This window comes from Rhipicephalus sanguineus, chromosome 2, assembly GCF_013339695.2.
Source record: "Rhipicephalus sanguineus isolate Rsan-2018 chromosome 2, BIME_Rsan_1.4, whole genome shotgun sequence".
NCBI classification, from domain to species: Eukaryota; Metazoa; Arthropoda; class Arachnida; order Ixodida; family Ixodidae; genus Rhipicephalus; species Rhipicephalus sanguineus.
The window spans coordinates 71,840,346-71,851,537 of record NC_051177.1 but is presented as its reverse complement, the minus strand read 5'-3'; the positions used below and the strand labels follow the sequence as shown (position 1 = coordinate 71,851,537).

The following is an 11,192-nucleotide window of genomic DNA, read 5'->3' as shown; positions in this document are numbered from 1 at the left end:
GTAAACAGAGATGTGCCTTGACAGTCCTAAGGAACTTTTTTGTAGACATTATATAACTTAATTGTATATAATACACAAAATTTATGGACCCTACGTGGAGCATGTGTCTTATGTCAAGGCTGCTTAAGAAAGAACATTCGTGCTTTGCGCGCATGGTGTTCTTGTTGTATTCATTGAGAAGTGTACGGAACTTTAGAAGGAGGATGCTGTTGGATGCAGGAAAACTGTTTGCACTTACCGTGTATACGTAAAACCCGTTTTCCGCTGCCCCCCCCCCCCCCTTCCGATTCCTTCTTTTATTTCATTTGGCCAATATATATTTACAGCCTCACTGCCGGCTGGAATTAGCTTGTCTGACCTGAAATCAACCAGATGAAAAGAACGATTCGGCGAAGGCAGGAAGAGCAATGTTCATGCGATGTGTAAGAGCAGTAGAAGCTATAAAAAATATACCCTTCATGTCCTTCTCGAATTTCAGAAACACAGCGCGCACGCTTTATGTATAGCGTACCGTCGACATGGGAACATGGAAAGGGGGACAGGATATTGCTTCAGGCTTACGGTTCTGCTTTCCGTGTGCGTCTCTTCATCTCGTTCTGACTTACTCACTTTTACATGTTAATAGCGCGCTGAGGGATTCCGCATTGCCACAGGTGTTCGGCAGTGATTGGGGAGCTAGATGCTTGCCTGCACCGTATACGTCACGGCGGGGCAGAGAGAGAGAGAGAGGGAAAGAAATAACGTCGCTCAGGATACTGGCTCGACAGCGGCATCCATGATTTCGCTCAATCCCGTACATACGTTCGATGCACTCAAGCGGCAGGCCGCTCGAGTCCTTGCGAGTGTGGCACTTTTCGTGCAGTGACAATACGACCATCACGCAAGCAGCCGACTCGTTCCGGATCGTCGCACGGTTTAAGCGTCGCGCCATCTGACTGCGCTCCACTATACCTCCTCCGTATTTTTTTTTTCTGTGGGACTGTGTGCTTCTGCAAATCTTTTGAGGTCTTGCTGAGGGCTTCTGAGACTGTGCTAAATCTTAGAAAGTAGAAAGAAACGTCTCTGAAATCTTGCGATTCGACGGACCTTTTTTGTCTACTTAAAGCCGGACAAACAAGCAAGATGGCTGTGATGGAGGAGGGTATGACTTCTAGTTCTGATCACAGGTCTTCGCCGGACGAAGAACGAAGCAGCACAGAGGACGCCGCCCGCTCTGCCAGCAACGACAGAACCATGACGGTAGCGGTCATTACGAAAGACGGCCTGGCGATCGGAGCGCTGGACAACGGGACCGGCAACAACGTGAAACACGGCGACAGACGTGAGTATTGTATACAATCTCAAATAATCATTTAGACGTACGAACTTCGTGACAGGCTTTTAGGACTGTCGATGGGGCACGCCTGTCAGGGATTTTCCAAGCATCTTTAATCCATTCCCAGCACTGAGATTGTTTAGAGTGTTCGATTGCATCTCAACATAAGATCTGTCGAAGGCAACGAAGGGTCAATAGAAACACAACGGCACCTTGCCCACGTATAGGGTAGCAAGTTGTACGAACCATAGTTAACCTCCCTGTCTTTTCATTCATTCCTCCTCTCTCCCTTCGTATGCAGTGCGCGCGACTACGTTGATCATTCGTGTTCTTAATTTCGATCTTCGTTTTAAGTATTTATCGTAGCCATTGAGACTACATCTGAAGACATCGACCTTAATGTTGCGCAGCTTGAACAGCTAAATATCGGAGCAAACGTCAGATATATAAGTCATTGTATTCGGGGAAGTTCCGTACGAAGTAATGCGCGGCATTATGTGGCACATGAAAGTATACAACTTACGCAAATCAGCGAAAACCCAGTGCGACCGAAGTTATACAACGATTAAGAAGGTATTAACAGCGCATAGACGATAATAAAAAGGGACAGGATAAGTCGAGGCAATGAGCGCTGCGACTACAAAGATAGTTGTAAGGATAGAGTGGGTACTGTGTATATGCAGTCAAATATTTGCATAGCTAAGTGAAAAAAAAATATCAGTGAATTCTCGCAAGAAATCCGCGTAGCGAAGTTCGCTTCCACAATTTGTTACGATTGCTAATAACGGCTTGCCAGTAAATGAGACGTAAACAGTTCATTCGGGCACGGTAGTGCGCGAGGCATGCGTGAAGAAGGCGAAGATAAGAACGGACTTCCGAACACACGTACGTTCCATGGCCGAAGGCAGCAGAAATGTACGTACAGCTGCGCACATATCAAATGCCGATAACAGTTGCCGGGAAAGAAAGAATAATTGAATTTCACTCCACGCTGGCAACCTTCATAGCGCTGCTCTCTGTCGCTGCTACTCCCTCGTTCCAAATCTTTCTACTTCTATTTTGTTCATCGCGCAGCTATAGTTTAGGCGCGTGTTGAATGTCGCTCTCAGCGGAGGCGTAGTCAGGATTCTATTTCAGGAAGGGTACGACTGCCCTATATGTATGTAAGTGTGTAGATATGCATGCGTACAGGTGGGGGCAGGTAAAGGAGGGGGGAGGAGGCTGAGGTGAAACCTGCCCCCCCACCCCCACCCCACGTAATAGAGCACCGTGCGCGCGCCTATGTGCGTGCGTGTATGTGCGCGTGCGTACAAGCTGCAGACGTTTGTCAAACGTTTGCAGTTCGTAGTCGAATGAAAGGCTTATTGCTCCCCATGATCCGATGACGTTAGTTAGCAGCGTAAAAGCAACATCTAAATTCCCGAAATGCGAGTTGTGCCGAGCCTCCCAGAAGCGCACCAATACGCTCATAGCGCCAGCCAACTATGACAACGGATTTTATAACAATTACGAAATTATTTGCGTCAAAACTAAGCCTTCGCACTTGAGAAAGGACGAAATAAATGGCGCAGTTTTTGTTGCCAAGATGATTTTATCATTTCCTGCTTGTACGATAATTCTGAAACAATGCCGTTCACAGGGGTTCGCTGTGGAAGGCATGAGCGAAATTCAACGTGATTTTTTTCTTTTTTTTAGCTTTGGTAATCTTGTGCTTCCTGTGTGAAGAGCACCATAACATCGCATACAGATTTACAGCGGATGTCGCTTCGAGACTGTCTTAATGGGAAATTTAGAAAAAAAAATCTCAGCTTTCAATGACATGGACGTCCAGGATCGCTGTTTCCCGGATTCTGCGTTTGATGTTGATGTTCCAGCGGGGCGTTCCGGTGCAGCACAGAAAAACTAGACGCTTCATTCATGTTTATTCTTTTACGTGACCGGTACATTATCGAGCTAAGCCCCGTGTTCTGTAACTATACTAATCCGGTTCTTCTCCGTTTCACGCATCGTCAGCGGCCCTGTTCGCCGAGCGCTTTCGCTATCGTCAAAAGCTGCTTGTCGTGGACGGTGCATGATTAAAAATCAATGAGGTTAATGGAATGAATTAATTAAACCTTGGGTTTTCCGGTCACGATGTTATGTAGTAAAGATGAAATACCACGTATACCTATTATGTTTGGACTTACTGCCCTAAAACGCCCTGTGCCGTGTGTTTATGCACCTTATCTACGAGATAATACAGCATACTTGAATTCGACGGCAATAACAGTTTCAATAATGTTTCAATAATTGAGGAAGACATGATGCAACCTATGTATCTATACAGTAGAAAAAATAGATAAAGGAGAAAGAGCCGGAACAGCTGAAAGATACAGTCCGTGGCAATACAGGTTGGTAAATGAAATATGAAGTTACCTCTACATTGCCGGTTGCCGCTCTTCGTCATTACAACATATACACAGATATAGCCAGCTCGATTTCACATTCACTCCTTACAGAGAAGATAAAATGCCAGGACTGGAGCAAAAAACCGCTATTCAGCAGCTAGGCAAGGGCTCCGGCCTTGATTGCATTTGACAAGGAAGATTTCATAAAGAAAACAATATATACGTGACAAGTGACAAGTAAGCTGGCTATATCTATGTATATATGTTGTAATGACGAAGAGCGGCAACTGGCAACGGACAGGTAATTTCATGCTTAATTTGCCCTCAAATAACATCCTCTATACTTTCCTTGGCATTACGTTTGTTAGTTCTCATTAATATTGTGTCTAACAAAGAAAAACGAGTCCTTAAAAGGCATCTTTCCCTTATTGGAACAGCTAAACATCCAAACACATATCTGCATGTCAAAAGTAATCGTTCCAGAAAACAATGCATTTGTATCAATAAGAGAATGTCAAACACAATATAGATACCACATTGTCGTACAAACGTCTATAGCATGGCTAAGAATAGAAAACTGAGCTAGTTGGTGTGCATTCATATTGAGGGTTGTGCAGGGCGCACAAAATACGAAAGACAAGAAGTACGCAGGACATGCGCTGACTTCTTGTCCTTCGTCTTTGTTATTTCACTTTAATTCTTTTCCACGTATGTCATAATTACTACACTACAATGAAAATACTACAAATAATGTCCTCTATACTTTCCTTGGCTTCACTCTCTGTCTGTTTCATTAGGTTCTCTATGGATGCGTAGAAAGGTTATGCCAAGGTGCCATTACTAGCTTTCGCATTCAGAAGATATTTCCTGAGTAATATACTATAGCTACTTCATATGTTAATGCTAAAAACGATAAAATAAGAAAGACTCTTCGTGACGAGTAACCATTATGAACCGACTAGAATACCACGCATAACTATGCTTTTTCGTGATTCTATTTGCGTACAAGGCCATTTTACGTTATTTTTTTAAAATTTGCAGCTATAACTCACTTTGTCCTTATGTTTAAACTCAATATGCCCAGTACACACATGAATGTGTTGACTGTGCAAATATAAAAATATGTGTACTAACGTTATAAAAGTTGTATACACCTTAAAAAAAAAAAAAAACACTTGAAGTAGCATTTCAGGGTAATAATCACGTTATACTAGACTGTAAAGTGTTTCAATGTTCGCAAAGCTAGTTCTTGTTTTCTTTTGTAATATGCTATTTTTCGTATTTATACTTGGATGAATGCCAACCATATAGCCTCTGGCTGGGGATTCAGGTGCATTAACTACAACTCTTTCGTTAAAACTTGTTCTATGTCGATAAAGTGAAATGAAAACGAAAAAAAAACAATATTCCAGTAAAATCCAAGTGCTGATATCGCATGCAGTCGTCATACATACTGCTTCGCTTGAAAGCGAACGGTGGTGTAGACGGAAGGAAAAAAAGAATAGAGAACAGTCAGCTCAGACTATCGCGCGCGACAGTGCAAATGTACCACCTGTACGCCGTTCCGCCACGTGCTTACAGAGGCGTACAGCTGGCAGCGTCACCGACTATCGCCGGACTACACGTGTTCCGAGTATGTGACCCATCTACTTTCCTCCTGGTGTTTTTATGGCTTTACGGAAACATGCGGCGTTTTCATTGAAACCGGGATCCAGGAATTGTATTTCGACAGAGAGAGATAACAATCTTTAACGATTGATATTATTACGACCTTACGACAGCTACGCTTCGTTTGGAAAACTTGGAAGATTAGTGAACATTAACGTGTACAGAGTGAACGAAAAAATTGACCAGGACTAAGGAAAGACTGGACGACCGGAAAAAAAAAAAGTCACAGTTTCGCCCGCAAGGGCGAAGCAATGAATGCGATAGCAAGAAATTGGAATGTCACACGAAGAACGAGAAGCAGCTCGATACTTGCTGAAGCACAAAGAAGGATGCCCGAAAAGAACGCACAGGCATGCACAGGGCAAGCGTGAACTAACAACTGTCGCAGTTGTTACGTCTTTGTGCTTGAGCAACGCGCTGCAAGTGCCGACAATGGAGAATGAGATGCTTTTTCTTTTAAACTGCGGCGCGTGAAGTGACCCCCTGCGTCTCCTGACACAAGGGGGCGTCTGATGTAAGGTGCGCCCGGTGTTCTTTGTTTTTTTTTTCCTTCCACACCACGAGTGGGTACAGAAAAGGGCCACTTTGTCGTGCGCGTCTCAAGGGCAGTTTTCAAATTGACAGAAAAGTAGGAGCGTTGCGTGATAGACAACACGCTCAAGCACCTCCGAGATTTGCTTACCACCAGCGGTAAATAGTGCATATAAATAGCTCGCCGTTATTTCGCCGGCTCATGCATGGGGCATGGTTGAGTTGGCTAATGCGGCGGACTGGGGGCGTGGGGTCGATGGTTCGAATTCCCGGTCGGGTGCTTCGGATTTTTTTCTTCTGCTTTATTTTTCTTTGTGCCTTATATATATTATATATATATATATATATATATATAATATATATATATATATATATATATACATATACATATCCGGGACATGACGGCGACGGCAAAAATCAGCCGACAGTGTCCATATAATTGCTATCGCATAAAAAAAGCTTGGAGGACGCTTGAGCTTCGATTTCAAGAGCAGAACGCGATGGTGTAATTGGCCGTGTTCGTATCGCCTTCTCAATCGGTAGGCGAGAGTCTCGCGGCTCTCGCCGACCGACGCAAAGGGGTCCGCGGGAGAGGAGAACAAACTGACACTGAACATGTCTTTTGCTATGGCGACGCGCGTGCGAGGAGAAAGAGGAGAACATTGACGTTGGCTGAGCTTCAAGGTCAAATGCATGCACAAGATCGTTTTCTGGGTTTGTACCGGGAGAAACGGAACATTTCGTCGTACTGTGCCTTTCTCTCATTCTGTGCAAATTTGCGCTACGTTTAAAGCTGCGAGTCCTATATGTTTTCCGCATTCGGAAAGTACAATGGGACAGGTACATTTGCGCAACATAAAGAATCTTTGACCGGAAGGCTGATTTGTTGGAGCGTTTCCTCCCGAATTTTGCGTCACTCAGTAGAAGTGCCACATAGAGTTGACAGGAATAGATGTTCCACGATGGGCAACACACTTTTCGCAGTGCCATCGCTGACGCATAGGTTACCACTTGTTAACTGCTTTGTAGGCGCCGTGCCCAATAAATTCAGCAAAGCAAGACATGAATAATGTGTTGGTACGAAAGTGAAGTTTGCGTTGCTGCAGTCTCGACATAGACTGTTACGTCACTTACAGTGATGCTACCGAGGACTTCTGATTTGGAGCAATTTTTGGAGCAGCAAAATTTCCGTATTGGAGCACTTTGGAGCAGCAAAAATGTTCATCTTGGAGTACTTTGGAGCAGATAATTTTGCATCTGGGAGCACTCTGGAGCAGCAAATTTTACATCCTGGAGTGTACTACAGAAGCATAAGCACCTGAATATTATTATGGGGTTCTTATGAAGGCTACAAATACTTCGATTCATTGCAAATCTGATGGAAAAAATCATCTCAGGAGAACTCCATACTTCACTCGCTAATGAAAAAATAAGGGCTCATGCAGTTGAGTGTTCTGAATTATCCCCTTCGGCGATTATTTTCGACACTAGCAAATAAACAAACTTCCGGATCAATAAAATTGCAATTTATGAAATAACACTCTAAATACATCTAATACATCTACGTGGTTATCAGCAGGCGTGGTAGACAAACGCCGTGACGTACAACAGTGCATCAATGCTAAAGAGTCACACTGTCCCTAATGCTTTCCCCTGAGACGACTCAAAGGCAAAAGTCAAGTTCTTTTTCTCGATCGATGTGTTGATTCTCCCCCTCCCTCTCTGCAAGCTTTCTACACCTCATCTGGTTTTACGCTAGCTCCATGATCGGCGCACCGATCACGGAAGCAGTGTAAAGCGACGATGTCCTGTGATGACGTCATCACATGACATCACGATATATGACGCCATGATGACGTCACAAGTTTTGACGATCTATGACGTGATGATGACATCACATGATGGTTATATTTTGCATCAATCGAACGCCGCCGACGGTCAATTTTTGTGTTTGATAAAGCATCTAAGGCTTTCGCATTAATATTGCGGATTGAACGTTAACAGCCTGGCCGTTAACAACCTGGTCTTACATACCAAACTGTCCTCCACCATGTCACCTCTGTGCCATGCGCGAAACAACTTCGCTTATCATCCACTTCACAGCTCCTCAATTTAAAAAAAAAATATTGTGATAGCAATTATATGGACACTCTCAGCGGATTTTTGCCGTCGCCGTTGCCATAATTTTCGTTATAAAGTCCAAATGAATAACATCACCACGCTCATTCTAGCCACGGGTAAAAGCTCGGGAGCGCTGGCGACGAACGCGGCTGAAGCGGAGATTAAACTAGCCGGCCGTCTGTCTCCGTCGCACGGAGAGCGCATGAGATAACATCTTCCCGCGTGCGGGCCTGCCGTCGATTGCTCATCAAACAGAGAGGAAACGCCCTGCCCGTCTTTCGTAAGGAGCACGAAGGGACGCCAGGGGAGCGGAGGGGACCGCATCGTTCGAAGGGTGCAGTCGCTTGCGCGCGCGCTATCTCGAGGCATCAGGAGACGGCTCGTGAATTTGCTGTGCTCTCAACGCTTACTTCGCGTTTAGAGAACTAAGAGCACGAAAACGCTTCGGTTCCTGGAGCGGCCATATTCCATTAAACCGGCATTTTGTTCAGTTACGCGAGATCGGATCCAAAAGAGTTAGCTGCTAGCCTTACTTCGTTTAACCATACAATTTGTTGGTATCGCATTCATTGCTTCGCCCTTCAGCGAAACTGTTTTTTTAACCGTCAGCTATTGACCCTCGAACGCGAGGGGCGGACGTGTAACATGGCGTAGCCGCTTCACTGTGGGCCGTCAGCGACGGGCCCGCTACTGGCAGCTGCGCATTTGCGGCTGCTCCGACCAGGGGATATGCTGTTATTAATGAGATGGCATTTTTATAAAAGCAAGCGAAAAATTCGAATTGGAACTCTAGCTAGTGAGCTCAAAAGGGCAGGGCCTTTTAAGGGGTATTTAGCGCAGATTGATTACAAAGTCGGATGTGCTGGTGGAAGGAATTACGAAAAAGCTCTTCTGGATGAAGATCCATGGATAAGGTATATCTGAGGAAAAGTGTCAACGCGTTCCCACCGTTCGCGTGCTCTTCCATAAACGTGAAGCAAGGAAAATTCGATATTGTTCCATATCTACTGCTAGCGATCCCAGATTTCATTCCGCAATGTCCAGAAACGGAAGTGACAGACATTTTAGCGGCACGCATGTAGTCATTACTGAACATTGCTTTCAAGCGGTGCCGTACGACGCTTGAAACGAGCTATCAGCAGCGTTTCCCGAACAGACGACGTCCGCCGATGAATTGCCGTCGCACTTTCTCGCTACCGATAGGCTATAGACGTCACGAGCCTCTGCGGAGAGCGCGTTTTGCTGTCGAGCCGACTTGCAGAACAGAAGCTGCGTCGGCACCGTGCATGGCATCGTGGCTTACTCGGGACGCACGCGCGAGCGCTATTTATTCAGGGGAATAATTCTTGGTCCATGGTTGCGACTTTGGCAGCCACAAGATCAAGCTGCACATGTTCTGACGCGCCGGCAGTGCGATTGCCGGTGATAGACGCCGCCAAACCCGAGACTTTGGTGCAGTTTGGCGCAATTTTTGTCGATATTATCAGGATGGCGCAGTAAATACAATTTGGCGCACTTTGGCGCAGTTGGCGCAGGAGTGGAATCACTGCACTTATCTCGGGTACCAGTTTGCGATGGTAATCATTGAAACGTCAGTGTTCTTTCTTTGGTGAAACCATCCTAAAATTGAGAAAGAGCGTTGTTACAGGCATATGCCTGCGCTAGGTTCTCCATTGGGGTGGGGGGGGGGGAAGCAAGTTTCAGCGTAGCCTCCCCCCCCCCCCCCTCCACTGGTCGAGTCAGAAAAAACACGAGCCCAGCAATAGATGCAAAATTGAAATGAAGTGATGACGTGCTTCTCGCAAAGGCCTGCAATTGGCCGCCGGCTTTCCGGGATAAAGGGTAGGAAGTAAACAGCTCTTTGAATGCAACATAAGGGGTGTCCTTGGTCGCAATTCTGAAAACAAAAAACAAAAAGAACATGTGAAGCCATATTCCTGTGCATTGAAAAATGACGTGAAAGGTCTGACTTTGGTATGGGGCAGAATTCGCGCCCCCTTTAGATGATTAGGAGCGGCGTCTAATAAAACGCATCAGCTGTGCTGCCTTCATTGACGGAAGCGTCTGTGCAAACACGCGGCCTGCAGACCCCTCGCTAGCGGCCCGCCCCGAATATGAGCATATGACTGTCTTCTTCCCTTTTTTTGTTTTGTAATTTCATAATGTGTATGTTCATGAGCTATACATTTCAAGCATTTTGAGCTATACTCAAGCATTTTTTTCGTGAGGCACCCCATGCGGTCACCATTTATTAAGACATGATTGCGGAACAAAAACTGTATATTCCAGAATCTGCGTCCGGATTTCAGTCATTTTGAAAACCGGGTAGCAAACCGGTTCTCCTAAACTGGTTAACCTCCCTGCATTTCCTTCTCTAATATTTATTCTCTCTCTGGAGACCAATATCGATATAGTTTTCAAGCCCTGTCGTCAAAATACGTCAAATCATCTCCAGATATGACCATTATATGATATATGAGAAAGGCCTTTGAAATGGCAGCGTCAGCTGACATTGTGGTCAAGCTCTCCCCCACACCCCCCTTCCGACTTTCTTAACTCTCCCGGCCCTTGCGGGAGACGATTTCGTGACAGGGGCCCGCCAGCTGAGTTGAGTCTGCGACCCCTGGTGTAAATCATCGTAAAATATCAGTGAGAGTTTTGCAAGGAGAAACTCTGTCCGTTGAACCAGACCTCCTGCACATATTGCTGGTTTATTTCGAACCCCTTAAATCTTCACTTCAGTTCAGCGAATTTGATATTATTCCCTGTTCCTTTCAAATAATAGGGTGCCAAGTCTTAACTACGAACCATGACAAAGGAATGAAGCCCGGGAATCGCCGTTCGCCCGCAATCCGCTTTTTACATTTTCCTGGACTGCCTTCTGCCGTTTTGGTAGAATTTTCGCTGGGGCCGGTACAACTAAAGCCCCTGTACCTTCGGAAAAGTACAGCTTTATCTTGATATACGCCGCTTCATCCTCTCCACGCCTCTGATAGGACGGCTGCGGTCACCTGGTAGCGCGCGCCCTCTTTCTCGGTATTTTGTTTCCCTTCGCCTCTCGCGCCATGTTCAACGCTCCAACGTGCCATGTGCTGTGTTCGCCCAATGTGAAGTGCACGAAGTGTGAAGTGCACGTGTGCGTCTCGCTCGTTTTGCCGCGATGCCGGGTT

The 11,192-nt window shown here is 45.6% G+C and overlaps 1 protein-coding gene across 2 annotated transcripts in view; it reads left to right on the top strand.

Annotated features, from left to right (window-relative positions):
- The first annotated feature begins 722 nt into the window (after positions 1-722).
- Positions 723-11,192, top strand: part of LOC119383160 (sialin) — a 49,733-nt gene continuing 39,263 nt past the window's right edge. For both annotated transcript variants that reach the window (XM_037651180.2, XM_037651182.2), the window contains exon 1: positions 723-1,321. In XM_037651180.2, the coding sequence (XP_037507108.2) occupies positions 1,123-1,321 (199 nt within the window). In that variant the 5' untranslated portion in view covers positions 723-1,122. The remainder of the gene's footprint in view (positions 1,322-11,192) is intronic.